General features: G+C 41.0%; 2 protein-coding genes across 11 annotated transcripts in view; one reads left to right on the forward strand and one right to left on the reverse strand.

Annotated features, from left to right (window-relative positions):
* The first annotated feature begins 1,456 nt into the window (after positions 1-1,456).
* LOC112222042 (bile acid receptor) lies at positions 1,457-12,767 on the forward strand. 4 transcript variants are annotated; one of them, XM_024384601.2, is made up of 12 exons: positions 1,515-1,541; positions 4,710-4,779; positions 4,926-5,067; positions 6,720-7,088; positions 7,284-7,424; positions 7,719-7,849; positions 8,762-8,860; positions 8,976-9,075; positions 9,531-9,647; positions 10,524-10,616; positions 11,002-11,115; positions 11,328-12,767. In XM_024384601.2, exons 3-12 carry the CDS (start codon positions 4,971-4,973, stop codon positions 11,543-11,545), a joined length of 1,479 nt encoding a protein of 492 aa, XP_024240369.1. In that variant the 5' UTR covers positions 1,515-1,541; positions 4,710-4,779; positions 4,926-4,970; the 3' UTR covers positions 11,546-12,767. The 4 variants fall into 4 exon arrangements, with proteins under 4 accessions (XP_024240367.1, XP_024240370.1, XP_024240369.1 ...); XM_024384599.2 differs by lacking the exon at positions 4,710-4,779 and having other exon boundaries at positions 1,457-1,541; XM_024384602.2 differs by lacking the exon at positions 4,710-4,779 and having other exon boundaries at positions 1,457-1,541; positions 11,331-12,767.
* LOC112222041 (plasma membrane calcium-transporting ATPase 3) overlaps positions 12,655-25,276 on the reverse strand; it is a 39,511-nt gene continuing 26,889 nt past the window's right edge. For 3 of the 7 annotated variants that reach the window (XM_024384592.2, XM_024384593.2, XM_024384591.2), the window contains 3 exons: positions 25,078-25,260; positions 23,000-23,086; positions 12,655-13,909 (listed from right to left, as the gene is read on the reverse strand). In XM_024384592.2, coding sequence (XP_024240360.1) covers positions 13,478-13,909; positions 23,000-23,086; positions 25,078-25,260 — 702 coding nt within the window. In that variant the 3' untranslated portion in view covers positions 12,655-13,477. Of the gene's footprint in view, positions 13,910-22,932; positions 23,087-25,077; positions 25,261-25,276 lie in introns of all 7 variants that reach the window. The other 4 variants (XM_024384598.2, XM_024384596.2, XM_024384595.2 and 1 more) reach the window with 2 other exon arrangements.

Here is a 25,276-nt window from a genome sequence, read left to right on the forward strand (position 1 = left end):
GCAATGCACCACCCTTTAAATACTATCTTGTATTTCAATAGTAACATGTATTTCACCATTTTACCCAACTGTAACCTTGACTTTACCCCGTGTACACTCAACCTTAATTTATCATGTCATGTGGAGGTCAAGCTGACCTCTGACCTTTCCACTCCACACTCTGGTAGACCCTGGGGGACCCTGGTAGATCTGTCACTGACTCTAATGTTCCTGGAAGACACAGCCATGTTGTTTCTCTTTATTAGTGCAGTTATTGTTATTACTGTCCTGTTATTGAAAAAAACTAGTTATGGAATTCTGACCCTGAGAAACCCTCCTCTCACACACGCACACATACACGTTCTCCCTCACACACGTACACACATATACGTGACATTGAGGGCCCACCCAGCGAGGGAGGAAAGGTCAGAACAAAACTATCACGATGGGTTCTAAAAGGAGATGAACTGTGTGGGGGGCTGATCTCATGCAGTGACAGTGAGGGAGTAGGAGTGTGTGCGTGCATGTAGTTGTAGTCGGTTGTGAAACAGTGGCAAAGAGGTTGTGTTCCTAGGCAGTCCCAGGGCTTCTTACAGAGGGCAGCAGGAAGAGCCAGTGATAGTGGGCCATCATCCATCACTGGGACGAACAAGAGGCTGTTTATAAACACACAATACTGGGAATGTCTTAATGAGCCTGCTCTCTCTCATTGCAGGGCCAGAGCCCACACCATCACACACACATTCCCCTCCGCTCCGCATACTTCCTATATATCCCTCTATGCTCTCTAGTTTAACATAATGCAATTCATTGAGGGGTGTATCAACTATTGTTTAAGATTTCACCTTATGGAGTAGGCCAAAGCAAGGTGTGCATTTTCTCAGGAAAGTGATGCTTTCACTTGAGCTAAATTGTAAGGTTTGCCTACTGTGACCTTTGTAGAAGTGCATAGTGGTAGTTGCGTATATATTTTTTCAGGCATTACTCCTTTCTATAAATAATTGCATACATTACACAGTTTAATAATAACCTTTTGCCATTTAGCAGACTCTTTTATCCAAAGCGACATTTTACGTATGAATGGTCCCGGGAATCAAACCCACTACCCTGCCATTACAAGTGCCATGCTCTACCAACTGAGCTACAAAGGACCATTATAATAACATATTGCATAGATACCTGTGCAAAATCTACTTTGAGTGCCCCTTGTCTTCTTGAAAGACATCCATGGTATCTAATATCCTTATCCACCTCATACAATGTTTCTGATATTGGGTCCTAAGCAAGGTAATGTGCATGAGTGAGTGACTCTCTCTTGATTGAGAGAGAAAGTTTGTGTGTGTGTGTGTGTGTGTGTGTGTGTGTGTGTGTGTGTGTGTGTGTGTGTGTGTGTGTGTGTGTGCGATTGTGTGTGTGTGTGTGTGTGTGTGCGATTGTGTACGAGTGCGTGTTTGGCAAGTGTAGAATGCCAGAGGCTGAACTGCAGTCAACATTACAAATGTAAGGGGAGGAAAAATCAGGAGGCTATCAGAAGTCAGCACACGAGGAGAAGACCACCACTGGTGAGCTCATATCACTCTTTTTAATACATTTTACTCGATGAAGAGTATATTTATAATTTTATTTCAATTTGATCCGTTATTCAAACTCTACTATGGACTGTGTATTTGAAAAACATAGTTTTATCTATCATGTTCCTTGTTGACTGTTGCTGTAAAGTTGTCTTGTTGATGTGAAGAGGCTTAGCTGTCCTACTTCTCCTGAGTAACCTGCTACCTGATAGATGAAGTGCCAAGGTGCCATAGTGCATCTTATCTTACGGACTTACAGAGAGATTTAAGAAGTTTTAACAGTGTGCTTTGGAAGGGTAATTTACTCCAACTAAGTCTTAATTTAAAAAAAGACACATTATTGATGCACACATTAAGGAACTGACATTGGATAGGTTCGAGAGGTTTGGTGGTTACACTTGGACTTTTACAAATATTTTTGCCACAATGTCAAGCCAGTGTTTTGACTTGATTCTGTGTCCGTTTAGTCATGACAACAGTATCCTAACTCGTTTGTAAATGTTTTTAAGACCTGCTGTTACAAACAAGTAATGGATAAGGAAAATTAAGTTAGTAGGCTTGCATCTACAGTACAATAGGGGGGAAAAACAAACATCTTGATTCTTTGGAATCCATTTGAGAGAGAAACATTTTCTGAAAACTGCATTTGTACTATAGTGAAAATGGCTCAAGCGTTCTAAAGCAACAACAGATAAGCTGAAATCAAAGACTTTCATTGTGTATATTATGTTAGTATGTTCAGTATGTTCAGAGTTCCGGCGCCGACAGAGATGGCCGCCTCGCTTCGCGTTCCTAGAATGTATTTCTAAAACAGATTATAAACTGTTTGGATCTAGTTAGGGCGATAACTTCAAGAGGTGAAAATGTGATGTACTAAGCAAGCATTTATGTTCCTTTTCACATTTCACAACAACGGTCTAGTCAATTCGCATTAACTGTAGTAACATTTAGAGTATTTACAAGTATTTACAAATCATGTGATCTATTTTAGCACTGGACTTTAACCACAAATCCATCCCCTGGCCCTCCCTGCAAGGCCACTCTAATCTAAGCGTCAGTTTCCTGTTTAAATCAGTAAACACTGTGCTATCTGAGTCAGGCTACCAGCAAACAGTGTGCAGTGATAAAGAGCCAAGCTGGGAAGACGTACTAGAGGTTTAGAGAAAGAGATATATTTATTGTGTGCTTACAGCCTTCAGTCCAAATGTTGAGTGAATCAAGGGTAATGTGTTTATCCCACCCTTACCCTCCTCCTCCAGTACGCTTCCCTTGGGGATGTACATGCTCAGGCCCTTGTCCGACAGTGACAACTGGGCCACACTAGAAGATCCATGGCCACATGTATACACTCCAAGAAATTGTCCCCATCACTCATTATGATGAGGGAAATGAATGAATGCGCAGCCACATCCACTGTAGTGTATGCGTTCCCTCCGTTATCATGCTCTCTCACTCTCTTGGAGGTAGAGTACAGTATAAGGGGTAGCAAGCTTTGTGAAGACATGACTAATGCAACAGTACACGTAACAGAGGAATATGACAACAGAAGCCTCTCCTGGGATTTGTTAAGGTAATTGTACAATGACAAAGAAATTCAAACAAATGTAATAATGACATTAGTGTATTTGGGATTTCTTTCAATCGGGGACCTTAGCTAGTCAGTTGTGCCTAGGTACCAGATGGAGTGAGATTAGTTGGATCCAAAGACGACACCATGTTAATTTGAGGTTGCTTTGTTTGCTTCAAAGGTAGCAGAGCACCACTCTGGAAATGTGAAGTGTTTGAAGACTATGTTGTTCCAAACAATATGTCCTAAAAATTGGCTAAATCGAAAAGGGTGCTTTGAGATATTCATATTAATATTTTTTTATGATGAATAAATCAATGTGATTTTATTTCAGAATTTAGACACACTCCATATTTTAGAGCACACTATAGAGAGGATAATGACACCAATATATTGTCTGTATCATCTGCGGTTCAGGGATCATGCTGTCTTACAAGAGGCATGCATTGGTCTTAAAAGGGTTTTAAATATTTTTGGGCCTTCCTGGCTTGGAATCGCCCATTAGAGATGAACAGAGGACTGCATGCCCGATCATGAATTAGTGAAACATAACTAAATAGTCACCATAACTATCATCACTGTTAATACTCAATGTTATGCATGTGTGCATACTGTAAATGCATCCTACCTACGGTGTACCTTCTCCTTTGCACGGCTTGCTCAGCACAGACGCTCAGCACGTGGGGTAGATAATTGAATGAAATGCTGCTCGTTGGTCGGCTTGGTTCACAGACAGGCCAGTGTAATTTGACAGTTGAGGAATGGGGTCAGGGTGGGAAGGACACCATTCGTTTGCTAGAATCATGCTACATGTCAAACCCCATCAGGGAGAGGTTAGGGCAAATCTAGGGTCTTCTCTCTTTCGTCAGGGCTCGACATGACCCAGTCAACTTTGGAGGGGGGCGAGTTTCCCAAACTCAAAACCTGACTAGTGTCAAATATTAACTGCAACACAAACAGAGCAAACAGAATCCGAGTAAACACTCCCTGGGGGCCGCAAAGATGAGCTTTCACATACACTCTTACAACACACACACATACACATGTACACACATATCCACATACATTTACTCTCAGACACATACACAACACACTCAGTCATTCACATGAACACATACACACAATTGTGTTCACATGCACACTCGTACAACAAGCATGCAAACGGCCGTGCATGCACACCCACACACACACTACTTACCCAGGAAGAGTAACTACAGCATACTAATAGTATATAGTGTAGATGGGGAAGAGTATTAAAGGTATCAAGATGTTTATGGAAAAAATAATAAATATTATAAAGATTGACCACTGGTCATGTCCAGTTATGTTGGTACAGAGACAAGATTGGGGTGAGTTGCCAGCTCCAGCTAACTCATTGATCCCACTCTGTGAACTCCTGGTCCGTGGTGGGGTGGGATCCATCCACCCATGCCAAACCTAAGCTCCCCACCAGGGACAGGCCCCCATATGACAGGACCTCTCTCTTTCCTCTGAACTCCAAGCCAGGACAGCTGTTTGGACTTGAGTCCAATCTCTCTCTTCTTCTCACACTCTCCTGTCTGTCCCTCGTCTCCCCCTGATGCCTCCCAAAGGAGCAGAGATCCATCGCACTGCCACAGACTTCAGCTGCACGCCTTCACTGTGGACAACAGTAACCTTTAGGTTTGCATCTCAGAGCGCAGCTTAAAATAGGCAATGATATCACAGCTAGGAGACTGAGGAGACCTGTCGTCAAGCATTGATATAAAGAAATGTTTGGAGAGTTGCAGATTCCTCAGGTGTGTGGTTCCCCGTATGTGTGTTGATAGATTAAGCGGGTGTTCCCAGAGACTGACTGTGGATCAGCTGTCCAGATGAGAGAGTGGAGTGAGTCGGAGATGACCATGTCTACCGGTGGTTACCTCTCTGCCTCTGATGGATATGGCATCACCGAGCCTCTGCAGTACTACGGTGAGGGACTCTTTTTATCTGGACTCTGCAATTATACTAAAGCAATCTAGTCCGATTTGATGGTGTGCTTATCCAAACACAATGTATCCTCATACATGCTCTGTAATTGTGTGGTGATGACCTAATCAAATCAAAATGTCATGATTATACATTTATATTTCATTTATATAATATGTTTATGCTGTTATCATTTTCTGTTATCATCATTTGTAGTGCCATAGGCCTGTAGATTAGAGGGGGAGACTTGCAAGAATACATAAAGTCTGGGCGTAACCTTATACATTTAGAAGCAACTGTTTTTATTAAATAAATCTGAATGGAAAATACTTACAGGATAGCCTGCCACATTTCCAGTACACAGGATGTTAGCTAACAAAGAATTTGCATTGGAACTAGGGCCTATTTATAATGGTTGCAGTGGAGTGTTGTGACCTAACCCTAATTATGTGGCTTCTTCACATTGTGGTCCTCTCCTCTCCTGGCTGAGGGGTGGATATGATATGGCTACATAATGGGGGGTAGCGTTAGTGTGCGTGGGACAGAGGGAGGAGGGTCTGGGTGTTTACATAGTGCTGAAACGGTTTACAAACAGAGCTCACCACAGCGTTGTCACGCAAGCACAAACTCAGTACTGGCCTCCATCCTCGCCAGGACAGGAAACATCTGTGAGACGCAGAGGAAAGACGGGATGCGTGAGGAAAGTGGTGATGGAGAGAAAGAGAGAGAGAAGGATATAGAGGGGAGGAAAAATAGAGAGAGTCATGGTTCTAAAAGAGAAGGGGTGAGTCGGGTTGTGGCTGAGGATAGGGTGAGTGTTGTTGTTCAGAAAGGAAGGGTCATAGGTTGGATTCTAGAGGTCACTGTGGTGTTCAGTACATGTCAGGACATCTTATAAGAGCTCATAGCTATGGATGAATATCCAGGCTGATATGGTATGAAGACACTTGATGTGCACCTGAGTACAATGTAACTTATACATCCAGTAGTATTGATGCATTTTGAGAAAGGATGGACATTAATCATTCCATTTTTTTGTGCTTAAAAGAAATAACCTCTCATTATTTCAGTTCTTATCTGAACTAATAAAACGCTAAGAGACTCAACTTATGGAAGTGGATCCTTCTGATCAGAGTGACTGATTTAGGGCTGATCTGTGACCAGTGGTGACACATGTTCCCTCTGTGGAGACGGGACTTGAATTTGCTAAATGCTTCACAGCTCCAGCGCCCCTCCCCCCACTACGCTCATAAGACATCATCAGACACCAATCTACGCGGCAATAAAATACTGAATAAAACTCTATAAAAATATGTAAATGGTAAAATGCCCCTGTAACCTCTCAGCTGCATCCTGTTTCCACAGTCCAAACTGGTTCACAAGGTCTCGCTCTGACGTTGTTTTATTAAGTCCCATAGGACCAATAAAATACATTAAGTCATGCATGAATCCCGTAAGATGGTGGACAACGATCACATTCTTGTGATGCACTTTGACTTGAAACCAGTGTGACTGGGATAATGGCTCTGGTGGACCCTCTTTGCTAGCCACTAGACATTCCTAGGTCCACCCCTGTGGGGCACTTAAACTTAACCGGTGGGTTCAGGATCAAAGCACCAAATCCATTTATTTTGTGTCATTTCCTCATCACACAGATGTGCTGGGGGACCCTTTGGGCTACCCTTTCCAGGAGCCAGACCTACAGGGCCTAGCCTTCAGCCAGCAGCAGTACAGCCCCATCAATGTGCAGTTCTCTGTCTACGGACCGCCGCCCTCCCAGCCCTTCCACCCACCTTCCACCAACCCCTACAGCCCACACTGCCTGGACACTCCCTGCGAGCCCAGCCCGGAGCCCCAGTGTGGAAGCCTGGGGAAGGGGCGAGGTGGGGGAGGTTTGTCCCTGGTCAAGAGGACCAGGCTGGGTCCAGGAGGAAGGGTGAGGGGCCAGGATGAGCTGTGTGTGGTGTGTGGGGACAAAGCCTCTGGCTACCACTACAACGCCCTCACCTGTGAAGGCTGCAAAGGTAGGGGAGGCAGTGTTTTCGTCAATGTTTACAACAACATTTGGGTGGTCAACCTGAAAGTTTATCACAGAGCCCGTCACTTCCGGTATCTGTCTGAATATGGGGTTTAAATTTAAATTTAAAAAACGTCTTTATCTGGATTGACTTGAATTGAAATGGACCCCAACTAGAGGTTGTGATACTCCTGTGTTTCAGGTTTCTTCCGAAGGAGTGTGACGAAGAAAGCAGTGTACCGGTGTAAAAGTGGCGGAGGCTGTGAGATGGACATGTACATGCGGAGAAAGTGCCAGGACTGCCGCCTGCAGAAATGTCGTGCTGTGGGCATGCTGGCTGAATGTGAGGGGAACATACCATATCAAAAAGGCTGTAGGGATATTTGAAACTGTATTTAGCTGAAAGCAATGTCAATCATTTGAAGAGAGGCAGAGTAAGCTAACAATAAGATCTTGAATCTTCATATCTCCAATTTATAGCCAGGCGGACATAATTTAATTGCTAAGACAACCAAAATACCTTGTACAGGGATCCCTTGGAAAAATGTGTATGATCTCAATACCCTTATGTAAATAAACAATAAGTAAATAAATATATTTGCCTATGTGAGTGTGACAGAGGCAATTGTGTTGCCAGGTCTGCTGACGGAGGTGCAGTGCCAGTCCAAGAGGCTGAGGAAGGGGACCAAACACAGAGGAGGAGGGCCTGAGGAGGAGGAGAACATGGGGAGCAGAAGAGTCAGCTCCACCAGCAGGCTATCAGGACAGGTACATCACTTTCTCTTTTCCTCCTACATTCAAACCTTCTCATCTAGTTTTCTGACCTTTCGCCATTGTGTTACATTTCTTGGATATTCTGAACGACAAGGACATTGTAGCCTGACGCTTTTTGAAAGATACACCAAGATCAAATATCGAAGGGTCTAGATAGTTACAGACCCTTGGATGATCATCTTGTCAGATGGATTGTTTCAATGGAGAACCACAAATCTGTTCCTTACTTTTTTCAGAGGTGGCCCTCTCCCAGATCACTTTCTTGGATTTCCTGTTTAAGTTCTGGGACCGTCAGGGGGATGTCGCAGATCAATTTATTTTAACATTGCATAGGTCTTTGGAATGGCCTCTTAATAGTAGGATGGACCAGCAACCTGTAACACTTTTGACTGATTTCTAATTGGGGTGTCCTGTAATACGACGCTGCTTATACTCCAAGTCTGTGTCAGAATGGTCCCGCTGGACAAACAATGGTTGAATCAACGTTGTTTTCACTTAATTTCAACCAAAACATTCAATGTGATGACGCTAAATCAGAGTGGAAAACTGGGGCATATTTATTACGGAAACAGTTTACCGTTAAGAACCCAACAGAAGCCAGTAGAGCAAAAACAAGAGTTTATATTAGACAATTCAGGTAGGTCCCTCCCCGTTTCGTTCCTTTTGCTTCTGTTTAAGAAACGTTTTGGAACAGACTCGGCATAATGTATACGCCCCAGATTGGATTTGCCAAAGTTCCTCAGCGTAAGGGAATTTCCTAAATCCAATGACATGGTGACATATTTAGTTTTACAACTCATCCAAATGTAAATCAAAACTAGACGTTGAACTGACGTCTGTGCCCTGTGGGGTAATTTCACTCAGCCATCAAATGATCTGTTTGTAATAAATGTTTTCCTGTTACAGGTAGTGTCTGCAAATTTGTCAGTAGAACAGAAGCATGTGCTGGACAGGATGGTGGAGGCTCATCGGCAGTACAGTGCGCAGGACACTACACACTGTAGGGTGGGTCGCTGATAAGAATAGTAATTCTGTTGTCTGTGGATTGAGATTTTAAAGATATGTTATAATTTTTCTGCTAATCTCATTGAGAGCTTATTCAGGCAGTTTTTTTCTGCAGGTGTTTGAGTGGACTTGTACGGAGGTTGGTGGAGACAGACTAACAGACATGGCATGCCCTCCCTCTCAGAGGCTGCTGCAGTTCGCCAAGAGTGTACCTGGTGAGTTGGGCCACACCTCATACATAAGCTTTCTCTCCTTTCTTGTTTCTGCAGTGATATGGAAAGCATATACCTGCTAAGCTTACACCATGTTGCTTTCACCTACCATATGTTTTCATATCAAAACCAAAATCAAAAGGGCTCCCGAGTGGCGTGGCGGTCTAAGGCACTGCAGCTCAGTGCTAGAGTCGTCACTACAGACCCTGGTTCAATTCCAGGCTGTGTCACAACCGGCAGTGATTGGGAGTCCCATAGGGCGGTGCACAATTTGCCCAGCGTTGTCCGGGTTAGGGTTTGGCCGAGGTAGGCCGTCATTGTAAATAAGAATTTGTTCATAACTGACTGGCCTAGTTAAATAAATAAAAAATAAAAACAGCCCTGTTTCTCTCTCTGAGGCCACTCTGTGTTGATACCTCCTGTAGTGTAAACTAATCTAGTGTCTGGTGTCCATGTAGGCTTTGAGCTCCTGGACTGCTCGGACCAGACCACCCTCCTCTCTAGTTCCTCTGTGGAAGTCATGTTTCTGCTATCAGCTCAGCAGTTCACCCAGAACCCAGCAGCCTCTAGCCCAGGTATTGACACCACCACACCAACATGAGGCTTGTGGGTGACTGACTCATTTGTCCTGGCTCCATTTCAGCATGCTACACAGTACAATTACAAGAGTTCATTTAACTCCCATGGGGTCACATTCAACACCATTTGGGGGTTAATGGTTCCAACCACATTTTTTGTTAAAACCAACCTGGTCATGGGGTAGATTACAATTTGTTTTGTACATATCCACTAAATAGAGTACATATCCAATCACATTAAACTCTCAGAGTTGATTAAATGTAACTACATGCCATTTCACACTTTTATGTGTTTTAAATTAACAATCAACTCCATCAGAGTACATTACTCTAGCAGTTCATTACCTTTTACTGTAGGGTGTAAAGCCTTATTTGTATATTTCCCAGTGTGCCTTTTGAGTAAATTATTACGTTATGCTGGCTTGCTAAGTGATGTCTAGTGATCTCTAGCGAGGCTATCCAACAATTTGATCTTTTCATCACCCGCAACCTGCATTCAGAATGATTATCAGAGTAAAGACTGAGTATATTGAGAACACCTAGATCACCTAAACTGGAATAACCATCTCAGTAACCTCTTACGGATTAGATTTGTTTAGAAAAATGTAAGTTATATATCTTTGTGTAGCATAAGATCAATAACAATCAAAGTACATGCAAAAACAAACACAGATATTGAAACAAATAATTATAAAAATCAACCCGCAACAGAGCATGCTGGGAAATATAATGAGATAGTTAAGATAACTCCAGTGAACACTATGATTCCAACTCTCCTTGATTTACTGTGTACTGAAAAGGTAGGAGCTAGGGATGGAAATGGAACCGGGCCGATTATGCCAGAGAGCTCATTGTTTTATTTTATTTTACAAGCACTACAACCTTTCAACATCTCAACTCATCATTGGCTGAAAACCTTAGAGTCCAAGGAAAACATTCATAGTGGGACCGGCCCTGTAAACTCAGGTAAGGCACACTGTCCTATCTAAATAGTGTACTCACCACCATAGTATCCCATCTTATGAGCTTTATTTACAGTACTATTTGAAGAGAGGTTCAAGTTAAAGGGATAGTTTATTTGACATTTTATCTTATTTTCCACTAGTATTGTTACAGGCTTTAAAAATCCTAGTCCGAGAATCTGGACTTAAATAACAGGCAAAAAAACTAAAAACTGTTTGGATGAAACCACAACACCCCAGGTGGGTCGAAAATATGCTAAAACTTCAAAATAGTGAACTATCCCTTTAAAGATATTAAAATGAATCAAGCGTACAGTGAAAAATAAGGGAAATTGGGTTTTGTACTGTTTCCTTCCATGTTGAGTCTTAGGTAGTCTGTCTGTGTGCAGGAGTCAATGACGACTTGCTAGGACCGGTGCTCAACTTCTTCCACAGCATGGCTGCATTGGGGGTGACGGAGGCTGAATATGCCCTGCTCACTGCTACAGCACTGCTATGCTCAGGTGACTGGCTCTCTAAGCCTGACACACTACTGTATGAAAGGCTAAATGTATTTGTTAATTTATTTTAAATACTATAACACAAGATGTTTAGTTGATAAAGACACACTCTTTATTGACTTATCATTTTCCTCCAAGCGTGTCTGAATATCTCCTCTAGCTTGGCCAGATAGTGACGACCAACTCTATGTCGTTCTGTCATCTGGCTCTGTTAGCAGACGAAGCGTCGCTGCAGGCGGTGGTGTGTGTGGAGAGCTTACAGGAGCTGACCATGGAGCTGCTGTCCAGGGTGTGCGGAGCCCGGTATGGAGCCCAGGGCCCTCAGGGAGCCCAGCGCTTCGCTCGCCTGCTGGGGAGACTCACAGAGCTGCGCACGCTACGACACAACCACCTCACCCTGCTCCGACAGCAGCTCTGGGACAGTCAGCCTTGAGACAGACACTGAGTACGAAGAACAGAGAGACACAGACACAAACAAATGGTTTAAATAATCTACATTTTGCTTCATGTTCAATGATTTATCAAGTTTGTACCAAACAATTTAAGGTAACACTATGTTATGTTTATAATGAAAAATACCAATACCATTCTTCTAAGTGATTGGTTTCTACTGTAAAGTTTGAATCACCGACCGGTGTTAAACCAAAGTGAGTTTTGTTATATGGAGAACACAGATTAAGGTATTAAAAAGGTATTTTATCATACCTTGGCAGTCATCCTATTTGTGTTGTTTTCATGGTGAAGCGGAATCAACCACCTGGTCATTATACTGCCACACAGTGCTCTGGTAGGTCTGTTACACAGTGTTCTCTTGGAGTTTAAAGAGGAAGTTTGTTCAAATATAAATGTTCATGATTTTACACTTACCTGGGATGTTTTGGGTTGACAGTAGTAGCTTGTCAGACTAGTGCAAAACAGCATTGGTATCAATTGCGGCTCACATCAGAAAAAATGTTAATACACCTTACAGATACCTCAGTTCTATTGTAACCACATCACTCCCTACGAACATACACTGTGATATAAGGAATTATTTCTCATGGTTGCTGAAATATAAACTTTCAGACGGCTTTAATAAGTGCTCCACAAAGCTGGGAGACATCCTATTTGCAACATTCAAAAAACTAAAATGTTCTTAAAACGATGTAGTGTAGAAGCGTAAGTGAAGCTTAAAGTAAAGACGTATTCAATGGATATTGTTCTGATATCTATCTGTGCCCCTGTGAAAAAGCTGTCACTATTGATCACAGTTGACAGCAGTAAAGCATAGTCGAGTAGAAATACATAAAACATACACACTGATATTGTTTGATGGATTCTAAAGTACATAAAGTAATAATTTCCTTTTCATTTTGTGTTATGAAAAACAAAAATAAAGAGAATGAACAGGGATTAATAAAATAATCACTTAAATAAATTCCTTTAATCTTTATGCGCAACTTAATATTTTGAATACTCAGTTAAGTTGTCCCCTCTGTTCATGGTAGTGTCCAAATGAATAACTTAATTCAAGACATATCTACATGAAGAGAAGAACCAAAACCATGAGTACTACTTTTAATTTGTGACTTTGTTTTAATAGCAGATGTACTATATTGTTACCTTTTTGTGTTTTGAAGTTGTTGTATGTGTTTATAAATGTATTTCTATAGTTATATTTCTTTTTTTCTTTTTTCAAGACATACACAACACATGTAAACACAGAAAAGGAAAAGAAGGACATGACCAGAAGGAGTATATAAAAACAGAAATACAAGGAGACAAATACAGCAGTTAAGCAAACAAACAATACATACAAACATACATCATACATACATACATGGATAGATAAAGCTAATCAATGAAGCGTCATTAACTGGAATATAATAATTGCAGTAGTAATTGCAGTAGTAATAACAACAGTAATAATTTGGACAATAATATTTTTAAAAAGCCGAATGAATTAACCCCATTCCACTTTCCATTGAGTCTTTCATCATTTCAATCAAAAGGAAAAGAATCAATTCCAGTTCATTCTTGTCTCTACTACACCAATCACTCTTCTATAGCGTGCCTAGATATACATTTCAAAAGTGTCTTTATCAGAGTCTGGTGGGGTTAGCATCGTTGGACTGTGGAGCTTTTTGAGAGGATTTGAGAGTGCTTTGAAGCAGAGAGTGAGGCTAAAAGCAGTGGCTGTGGAGGGAAAGGTCGGGCAATGAAACTATCCATAAAACCATTGGTCTATACAATGTCATTTCCAGGTAATACTTTCTCTTTCTGTGTCCAGTTCATCTTCATTCCCTCTTTGTTGGGTTACATCCATGTCCATCAAAGTCATTGGTGTTTCCTCTCCCTTCTTATCAACCATGTCCCCAGATCGTAGTTATAAACAGGTCTCCACGTTGTGCAATGGGCTGGCGGGGCGGCAGAGAGAAGCAGCTGGTAGTCTTGCATCTTTTGGGGTCAGATGATCTCCATTCTCAGCAGCAGCAGTGGCGTTGTTGTTGCAGTTGAGTGTAACGGGGAGGCTCTGCTGGCGGTAGGGGGCAGGGCGGGAGGCAGAGCGGTGGCGAGAGGGTGGCTGAGGGGGCTTGGCAAGGGGAGGAGCTTGACGAAGAGCCAGGCGAACGTTGTTGCAGTCTGAGCGCTCTGATTCTTCGGTTTCAATGTCTGTCTCGTCAATCAAGGGGATGTTGTGGACCGAGTCATTGATGAGAAATTCCGGGTGTGCCATGAAGTCGTGGATGGAGTTCTTGGATTCCGGCTTCTCAATGCCATCATAAAGTGGACTACGGAATGCTTTCACCACTTGGATCTATGTTGAGTTTGGTATAATAATGGTCATACAAGGGGGAAAATGCGGAACGGAAAAGGGAATAGATGGGACAAACAAGTGGAGAGAGATTTAGTATTTAAAAAGCGTCACAGTGGCAGATTTATCTGACTAAACTTACCTGAAAAAGTTGTTATGAAAAGATACAACTTTTGATTCTTCTGAAAATTCCACTTAATGTTAGTTAAATTCTTAGTCAAAAGTTTTATTGTTGTAGGTTTGCCTGGGTGTGGGCAGGTGTGTTTCTTTCTGTCCATTGAGGTAATTCCTAGATATTATTTTTGTCCATTTAGGGCAAAACTCGGTCCCACCCCCCAGGACCCTCCCCCCAGGACCGAGTTTGGGAAACCCTGATTTATGGAACCCCTTTTGTTCAGGAGCATGCCCAGAGGCAACATTTCTGTACAGTCTCTTTAAAGGCAATCAATTACCTATGAATTGAAATGCCTCACTGACCGGATTAAGCCTACTGTATTTGTACAATATGTACATGTCCGTCTGGGAATACTCTGTAACTTTAAAGCAATTTAGGGGAAGTAAAACAAATGAAAAGGTAACTTAAATAATGAAAGATCAAAGTTGCTGTTGTCAGTTCAATATAAGACATTTTAAATGTATCAAATACTCATTGATGGATGTACAACATTGTCTGACACACTCACACGCACACGCGCACACACATATATAGAAACCTTTTTGTACAGAGCTATAAAACGTACATACGGGACAGGTGAAACAACTAGAACACAGAGCATGGGATTGAGACCAGTTTGCAAACCAAACAACCACTGACATGCTGACAGGCTGATCATGTGAGAGCCTCATTTACTGCCATGCTGTACAAAAAAAACACATTCAATGTGGTCGTGCATGAGATTGTCTTGATGCAGAAGAAAATGCTTATGGGCGCAGTTGGATGAGCTACTGTATCTACTGACTGTTGCAATGTCCAATGAGCCATAATGCTGCTTTGCCACCAGTAAATCAAAGGCAAAATCATCCACAATAGAGACCAGCCACAGTAATAACAGTGTATGTGAATTAATCAGTTCAACTTTTAAAAATAATTATTGTAAGTGAATTGTAGCTTTCTATTGAATATCTTGAACATGTACTTTGTAAGTTGTTTTGGGTATATCTCAAGTCGGGTGTTTTAGATTTAAGGACATTAATACAGTCAACCAGATCAGTACAAACATGTCAATATAGTAGACATTGGTTGTATTTCATAAGGCACAATAGTCACCACACTGGAATTGCAAGTGTTGTACAACAAACCATTACCTCCAATGTCAGAACAAATGTATCAACACTTTTCCTCATATTCACATAATAAGCATGTGTGAAACATGTATGATATACCACCAGTTTTTCTGTGTCCAGCCACAACTTACACTCTTAGAAAAAAAATTGCTATCTAGAACCTGAAAGGGTTCTTTGGCTGTCCTCATAGGAGAACCCTTTGAATAACCCATTTTGGTTCCAGGTAGAACCCTTTTAGTTCCAAGTAGAACCCTTTCCACGGAGGGCTCTACAAGGAGCCCAAAAGAGTTTGACCTGGAACCAAAAAGGGTTCTCCTATGGGGACAGCCAAAGAACTCTTTTGGAACCCTTGTTTCTAAGAGTGTACCCCTGTCCCTGTACAAAAATAATAACAAATGACGGGTTATTCATCCACTCAAAGTCAGGACCCATTGACACAGAACTCAACATAGGTCTTAAAGGCATTATGGTGAAGTTGACTTTAATATTGTTAATGAGGAAAACATAAATAAGGTGTTCCTGCAATTGCTATGACTGGTCCTAAATTGCAAAGAGATGTGCATATTGTGAAGTATAATCAAATCATAATAATACATTCATTCCCACGGAGAATTTGATGTAGAGCAAATAAGTATGTGAACATGAATGCAATCATATTATGTTGCGATGGACACTTCGGGCTGAATCCTAACTTGATACACTACATGACCAAAAGTATGTGGACACCTGCTCGTTGAACATCTCATTCCAAAATCATGGGCATTAATATGGAGTTGACGCCCCTTTGCTACTATAACAGCCTCCACTCTTCTGGGAAAGCTTTCCATTAGATGTTGGAACATTGCTGCAGTGACTTGCTTCCATTCAGCCAGAAGAACATCAGTGAGGTCGGGCACTGATGTTGGGCGATTAAGTCTGGCTTGCAGTCCAATTCATTCCAAAGGTGTTCGATGGGGTTGAGGTTAAGGCTCTGTGCAGGCCAGTCAAGTTCTTCCACACCGATCTCAACAAACTATTTCTGTATGGACCTTGCTTTGGGCATGGTGGCATTGTCATGCTGAAACAGGAAAGAGCCTTCCCCAAACTGTTGCCACAAAGTTGAAACCACAGAATCATCTAGAATGTCATTGTATGCTATAGTGTAAAGATTTCCCTTCACTAGAACTAAGGGGTCTGAACCATGAAAAACAGCCCAGACCATTGTTCCTCCTCCAACAAACTTTACAGCTGGTACTATGCATTGGGGCGGGTAGCATTCTCCTGGCATACGCCAAACACAAATTAGTCCATCGGACTGACAGATGGCGAAGGCGTGATTCATCACTCCAGAGAATGTGTTTCTAGTGCTCCAGAGTCCAAGCTTTATACCACTCCAGCCGACGCTTGGCATTGTGCATGATGATCTTAGGCTTGCATGCGGCTGCTCGGCCATGGAAACCCATTTTATGAAGCTCCCGATGAACAGTTCTTGTGCTGAATTTGCTTTCAGAGGAAGTTTGGAACTCGGTGCTGACTATTTCAACCAAGGACAGACAATTATTATGCGTTACGCGATTCAGCACTTGGCGGTGACGTTCTGTGAGTTTGCGTGGCCTACAATTTCGCTGAGCCGTTGTTGCTCCTAGACATTTCCACTTCACAATAACAGCACTTACAGGTGACCGGGGCAGCTCCAGCAGGGCATAAATGGGACGAACTGACTTGCTGGAAAAGTGGCATCCTATGACGGTGATACTTTGAAAGTCACTGAGCTCTTCATTAAGGCCATTCTACTGCCAAAGTTTGTCTATGGAGATTGCATGGCTGTGTGCTTGCTGTTATACACATGTCAGCAACGGGTGTGGCTGAAATAGCCAAATCCACTAATTTGAAGGGGTGTCCACATATTTGTTGTATATATAGTGTACATGCAAGTAACCCTTGTTTAAATCATACGCTGATTTAAAAAGAGGGATTCGCGCGAAAGTCAGAGTTATTGATGAGCATTAGGAATTCTGTGTGCTCAGTGTACTGTACTTCAGCATGCACAAACAATAAGATTGGTTTGTTTATTCCCCCAGCAAGCATAGCCATAAAAAAACATTTCTTCAGCAAGCACATCCAAAAAGGCCAACTTTTGTAGCAAGCACAACCAAAAAATACCCATTCTACCTCTGAAAATGACCACAAAGATCTTGGACAAGAAGCGACATGACCCAATAACCATGTTGTGAAGAGGGATTGAGGCAACACAGAGACAATGTTAAGGTTGACTTGTGCTAATTCTTTTTCTCTCCTAAGAGCTGTTTGTTTCCATTAAGTAAATGATTTAGAAAAACACATCATTCTTAGGTACCCTCTGAATGAATGTCCCCTTGCGGAAGTTGTAAACTTTCGAGTATAGGTCCCACAATGGTCAATAGCAAACAGCTGTTGAAAATGAAATATTATTCAAGTCAATGTATTCACTTGGTTTCTTTGAAAAGGGCCACCTAACTTTGAGAAGAAAATGAGAATGCCTGATTTTTTTGCGGTGGCGGTTGAATCCCATGGACGCTCCAGACGTATTGAATGACACTAGACAAAGGAAGAGAGGATGTTGGAGGGGAGGACAGACGGGTATTAATGATGGTCAAGGTTGTGCTCAATTAATTTCCACTCGGTCAATTCAGGGAACAAAGAGGAAATTAAATTCATGAATTGGTAAAACAATTCTCAGTGAAGATAATGGACCATCCATCAATGTACATCAATGTACATTCTATTCCTGAATTGAATTCAGTTGAAATGATCCCAACCCTGACACAAAATGTAGGATTTTCTTCACGAGTCCTTTTTCTAAACCAAGACATTTAGCTAGTGATCAAGATTAATTTGAGTGTGATTCATAGTCTTCATAAAGCCATGAGAAACATAGGACAGGTGAGTGTGATTCATAGTCTTCATAAAGCCATGAGAAACATAGGACAGGTGAGTGTGATTCATAGTTTTCATAAAGCCATGAGAAACTTAGGACAGGTGTATGTGATTCATAGTCTTCATAAAGCCATGAGAAACATAGGACAGGTGAGTGTGATTCATAGTCTTCATAAAGCCATGAGAAACTTAGGACAGGTGTATGTGATTCATAGTCTTCATAAAGCCATGAGAAACATAGGACAGGTGAGTGTGATTCATAGTCTTCATAACGCCATGAGAAACTTAGGACAGGTGTATGTGATTCATAGTCTTCATAAAGCCATGAGAAACATAGGACAGGTGAGTGTGATTCATAGTCTTCATAAAGCCATGAGAAACTTAGGACAGGTGTATGTGATTCATAGTCTTCATAAAGCCATGAGAAACTTAGGACAGGTGAGTGTGATTCGTAGTCTTCATAAAGCCATGAGAAACATAGGACAGGTGAGTGTGATTCATAGTCTTCATAAAGCCATGAGAAACATAGGACAGGTGAGTGTGATTCATAGTCTTCATAAAGCCATGAGAAACATAGGACAGGTGAGTGTGATTCATAGTCTTCATAAAGCCATGAGAAACATAGGACAGGTGAGTGTGATTCATAGTCTTCATAAAGCCATGAGAAACATAGGACAGGTGGGTGTGATTCATAGTCTTCATAAAGCCATGAGAAACTTAGGACAGGTGAGTGTGATTCATAGTCTTCATAAAGCCATGAGAAACATAGGACAGGCGAGGGTGATTCATAGTCTTCATAAAGCAATGAGAAACTTAGGACAGGTGAATGTGATTCATAGTCTTCATAAAGCCATGAGAAACATAGGACAGGTGAGTGTGATTCATAGTCTTCATAAAGCCATGAGAAACATAGGACAGGTGAGTGTGATTCATAGTCTTCATAAAGCCATGAGAAACTTAGGACAGGTGAGTGTGATTCATAGTCTTCATAAAGCCATGAGAAACTTAGGACAGACGTATGTGATTCATAGTCTTCATAAAGCCATGAGAAACTTAGGACAGGTGAGTGTGATTCATAGTCTTCATAAAGCCATGAGAAACATAGGACAGGTGAGTGTGATTCATAGTCTTCATAAAGCCATGAAAAACATAGGACAGGTGAGTGTGATTCATAGTCTTCATAAAGCCATGAGAAACATAGGACAGGTGAGTGTGATTCATAGTCTTCATAAAGCCATGAGAAACTTAGGACAGGTGAGTGTGATTCATAGTCTTCATAAAGCCATGAGAAACTTAGGACAGGTGAGTGTGATTCATAGTCTTCATAAAGCCATGAGAAACATAGGACAGGCGAGGGTGATTCATAGTCTTCATAAAGCAATGAGAAACTTAGGACAGGTGAATGTGATTCATAGTCTTCATAAAGCCATGAGAAACATAGGACAGGTGAGTGTGATTCATAGTCTTCATAAAGCCATGAGAAACATAGGACAGGTGAGTGTGATTCATAGTCTTCATAAAGCCATGAGAAACTTAGGACAGGTGAGTGTGATTCATAGTCTTCATAAAGCCATGAGAAACTTAGGACAGACGTATGTGATTCATAGTCTTCATAAAGCCATGAGAAACTTAGGACAGGTGAGTGTGATTCATAGTCTTCATAAAGCCATGAGAAACATAGGACAGGTGAGTGTGATTCATAGTCTTCATAAAGCCATGAGAAACATAGGACAGGTGAGTGTGATTCATAGTCTTCATAAAGCCATGAGAAACATAGGACAGGTGAGTGTGATTCATAGTCTTCATAAAGCCATGAGAAACATAGGACAGGTGAGTGTGATTCATAGTCTTCATAAAGCCATGAGAAACTTAGGACAGGTGAGTGTGATTCATAGTCTTCATAAAGCCATGAGAAACTTAGGACAGGTGAGTGTGATTCATAGTCTTCATAAAGCCATGAGAAACATAGGACAGGTGAGTGTGATTCATAGTCTTCATAAAGCCATGAGAAACATAGGACAGGCGAGTGTGATTCATAGTCTTCATAAAGCCATGAGAAACATAGGACAGGTGAGTGTGATTCATAGTCTTCATAAAGCCATGAGAAACATAGGACAGGTGAGTGTGATTCATAGTCTTCATAAAGCCATGAGAAACATAGGACAGGTGAGTGTGATTCATAGTCTTCATAAAGCCATGAGAAACATAGGACAGGTGAGTGTGATTCATAGTCTTCATAAAGCCATGAGAAACTTAGGACAGGTGAGTGTGATTCATAGTCTTCATAAAGCCATGAGAAACTTAGGACAGGTGGGTGTGATTCATAGTCTTCATAACGCCATGAGAAACTTAGGACAGGTAAGTGTGATTCATAGTCTTCATAAAGCCATGAGAAACTTAGGACAGGTGTATGTGATTCATAGTCTTCATAAAGCCATGAGAAACTTAGGACAGGTGAGTGTGATTCATAGTCTTCATAAAGCCATGAGAAACATAGGACAGGTAGGTGTGATTCATAGTCTTCATAAAGCCATGAGAAACTTAGGACAGGGGAAACATTGAAACAGAAACATAGGACAAGGAAAACAGACATTGTGGTAATAAACATATAGGTCAGACTCCTAATTTGGGAAGTGTGTTTGGAGTGTTGCACACATATGGATCTCAAGTTAGGATTCAGCCCATAGAGAGCTACCTATGATCCCTGAACGGACAACCACACTGTCTGGAAAGTAAAGAACATTAAGGGGAAATGATAAGTACCTATAAAGCTGAAGAGCAAAATAATAAGTAAAAGACCTTGCTTGGATCAACACAAATTCCTTCTATAGTTAGAGTTAGAAGTTAGAGTTCCTACATTCAGATGTCTACTAATCGTCCTTATAGACAAGGTAATCTGGAGCTGTTTATAAATGAGACAAATAAAAATAAAGAAGTCCTTAATGGAAATGAGGCAAAATGCACAACACTTGAGGGACTGTTTTTTTTATGTGGGTTGGTTGGATGAATGCATGGATATTGCATTATACCAATTACACCACATACATCCAAATTAACCTCCTTCAAAGTCAACAGATCAAAGGAAAGGAAAACATCCAAATCACACCTTTTACACCCAAATACAATCTAGTCTGATGTGTAATCCTGTCTCTTGCATGGTTTACACCTTGCGCTAACATGTGGGTTTTGTGACCTGATCAATAGGATCCAATCACTATCTGATCAATGTTTGTCGTGTCTATACATGGTGAAAAATGTGTCTCTTATCCATCAACTGTGTCCACAATTTGACCAGATTTCCTGGTGCCTCCCTGTATGCGAATTATTTGACAAACATTCTTTCACAATAATATGAATTCATGTATTTTTTAAGATGATTACTGATGCTATAAATCAATGGTGCTAGCGGTCAATGATTTTAGTGGCCGATATAATGATGATTTAAATGGTTTGCCCATCCAGATCTGTTTACACTTGATTGATATCCAGACACAATGGGTCCTTGACTACCACCGGAGGTGGTCAGGGAGATCTAATCACAATCAAATCACAATTAGTCTTTTAATCATCTACACCTGACAAAAAAACACACAAAAAAGTAGGCATATGTTAGGAAATAGAAAGGAAATAACAACGTCTTCCTTCATGAGATGCAGAACCTACAACAAGAGAGAACAAAAGAAAGCAAGTAAAATGAGGGTAGTTATTTGTACAAAGCAACACTGCAGATCCTTATTTGGCAGTCTGATCGAACCTAGGGACAGAGAAATTGTTTTATTGGTAAGGTGACCAAAAACAGATATCTCAGAAATGTCACTGTTGCAGGTTATACTCGAAGGTTTACAACTTTACACTGGAAAATAAATGTAACTATTTTTCTTTTGTGTGTCCCTTTTTACCTTGGTTTGTCATCTCAGAAATTGGCTGCGTCATTGTAATGCTCTGAATAAAATGTCAATCTCATTGAAAATAAGGAGCAGACAGACAGTCTTCTCTGGGCAGTTTGAAACACAATTGATCACAGACTGTGTCAAGCCAAACAAAGCAGCAAGATAAAGAAATAGATTACGGCCAGGATTAAATCAGATTAAGGGTAACCCGTGTTAGCCGACAAACGCATGGCTCTTGTTCAGGCGGTGTTGGAGGTATAACTGGGGTATGAGCTGTCAAATTAGTGATGGTCATTGTCAAAAACCACCCCTCCTTTCCCTACCACATTAGTAGTTCAAAATGGAGATTTCATGTGTCGACTATATCAATGATAAAAAGAATGACACTCAAATGTAAAATCGTTAAAAGAAATTCATAGCCTACGGTTCTCCTTATTTGTGCATTAGAAAAGCATAAATTAGAAAACATTCAGGACTATAAAATCTTCACACATAAAAAATATAACAAAAAAACAATTATATTCTTTATGCATTCATTAAATACTGCTGGCCAGCTAATGATCATGTTTGAAGAAGTGAAGTAGTCTATACTGAATTACGAAGACAAACGAGTATGCAGCCTGACACTCGAACAAGAGTCATGCGGTTGTCGGCTAGCACGGTTCTGATTGAATCCTGGACTAAGATCATGAGGTAGTAGTGAAAAGGATGTAAAGAAATGTTAAATTAACAACTAATACAACAACAAAAAGTCAAATGAAAAGGTCAGTGGGTCAGGCGCCTCAGTGTTGGCTCCCCCACTCCCCATCACACAAACACGCACATAGACAAACACACGTATCTTTGATGCTTAATTGTATTTCTGGGCAGGCAAAGGTGCATTTCAACATGCTCATTTTGATGATGGTGAGTGGACTGTTTTTTGTTGTGTGCCGTTAATGGATGGCAGAAACTCACTCCCAGGCGCACCAGTTGCATTGGCAGTGGAGAGAACTACGTGAGTGGGAGTAGAAATATTGGTTACGTCATGGAGTTGGCTGAGAACTGAGGAGCGACGTCGCGCAGCACCCTGAAAGGAACCACTTCTCTTGAAGGTACTCACTACCTCCATCTGTTGGAGAAGAGAGAGAGGATATTAAAGAGAGGACATGACAGTCGTGCAGTAACTCATGTCAGTTGGTAGGTGGCCCTGTGATGCATATCGGAGGGAACCAGCAAGGGATGGTATAGTGGAACTTGTAGTTTTGTAGAGGTCATGTTCCACTATGGAGGTATCAAAAGCATGTATTAAATACAAAAAGGCATTTTAATAGACAAACCTAATCCAATTTAGACCTCTGTTTTTAATCAATGATGTTGCCCTCAAAATATGGACTGGTAATTGTTTTCTATGTCTCATCTAGATGTTGGTATGTGTACAAGAAAGGCAACAATTACAACACTTGTAAAATATTTCATATACTTGTTTTTAGGATTGATTAACAATGAACAAAGGGTACATAAAAAATAATGACAGAATCTGTAATAATAGCAATGACATGAGGAAGGAGAAAAGGTATTTTAGTGAGAAATCTGAACATGCAATGGAATCAAAATGACTCATAGGTTACAACAATATACATAACTATGTTTGTCCTATCGATAAACACAGTGCCTTCAGTAAGTATTCACACCCCTTCAAACCTTGTAACACAACACATTCTGTCGTGTTACAAAGTGGGATTAAAATGAATGTGATTGTAATGTTTTGTCTTCAATCTACACAAAATACTCTGTGAACATTTATACAAAATAAAACACTGAGTCAAGACATGTTAGAAACAACTTTGGCAGCAATTACAGCTGTGAGTCTTTTTGGGTAAGTCTTCAAGAGCATTGCACACTGGGATTGTACAATATTTGCCCATTATTCTTTTCCATATTCTTCAAGCTATCTTAAATTGGCTGTTGATAATTGCTAGACAGACATTTTAAGTCTTGCCGTAGATCTTCAAGCCGATTTAAGTCAAAACCGTAACTTGGCCACTCAACATTCAATGCCATCTTGGTTAGCAAGTCTCTTGGTTAGATTTGGCCTTGTGATTTAGGTTATTGTCCTGTTGAAAGGTGAATTTGTCTCCCAGTGTCCATTGTGTGCATTGGAAAGCAGACTGAACCAGGTTTTCCTATAAGACTTTGCCTGTGCTTAGCTGTTAGCTATTTTTATTTTCAGGACTAAAAGTTTATTTCTTTGCCACATTTACTTAAGTGTCTTGTTGCAAACATGATGATTATGGAATATTTTTGATTCTATACAGGCTTCCTTCTTTTCCCTCTGTCAATTAGGTTAATATTGTGGCGTAACTACAATGTTGTTGATCCATCCTCAGTTTTCTCATATCACAACCATTAAACCCTGTAACTGTTTTTAAATCATCACTGGCCTTGTGGTGAAATTCCTGAGCGGTTTTCTTCCTCTCCTGCAACTGGAAGGAAGGTTAGGAAGGATGCCTGTATCTTTGTAGTGACTGGGTGCCCTTCTTTGCAAGGCATTGGAAAACCTCCCTAGTCTTTGTGGTTGAATCTGTTCTTGAAAAATCATTACTTGATTGAGGGACCTTACAGATAATTGTACAGTATGGGTTACACACACTTCATTTTTAATTAATACAAAAATATATATAAAACCAAAATTCCACTTTGACTTTATGTGTGTAGGGCAGATACACAAAATTCAAGCTGTAACACAACAAAACGTGGAAAAAGTAAAGGGGTGTGAATAATTTCTGAAGGCTCTGTATAGGAAACCGTCTTTGGTATCTGACAGAATGATCCAAACCCATTGTATTTTAAATAAGATTTCATCAAATATAACTTTTTTGAATGAGAATATTACGTGCATGTTTTACTCTGTTCACATCACTGTGTTCATATCATATAAAAAAAACAAGGAATTAATTGTGGTGAAATGAATTAAGGCATCAAAAGGTGAATAAAGAGAGACACAAATCAACAGAGATGAGTCGAGCAAGCAAAAAAGCCTCCTCTTCATAGGACAGTACAGTACATACTACAGTACAGCCCTTGTTGGAGAAAGACAAGGGACAGGGAATTGCACTGTACCTGAGTTTGAATGCGATTGAGGCCCCTGAACCAGAGGATCTGCCCTCGACGCAGCTCCCTCTCGGCATGGTCAATCTCTTGCTCATCATCTGCCATGTCATCATCAATCATCTCCTCCTTACCGAGCGCATGACCAGCCTCCTTCAGACAGGGCAGGCGGCTGGTGGGTACCGTGGTGATGAGCTGTTTGGGCCAGGGT

The sequence above is a fragment of the Oncorhynchus tshawytscha genome, linkage group LG22 (assembly GCF_018296145.1).
Source record: "Oncorhynchus tshawytscha isolate Ot180627B linkage group LG22, Otsh_v2.0, whole genome shotgun sequence".
NCBI classification, from domain to species: Eukaryota; Metazoa; Chordata; class Actinopteri; order Salmoniformes; family Salmonidae; genus Oncorhynchus; species Oncorhynchus tshawytscha.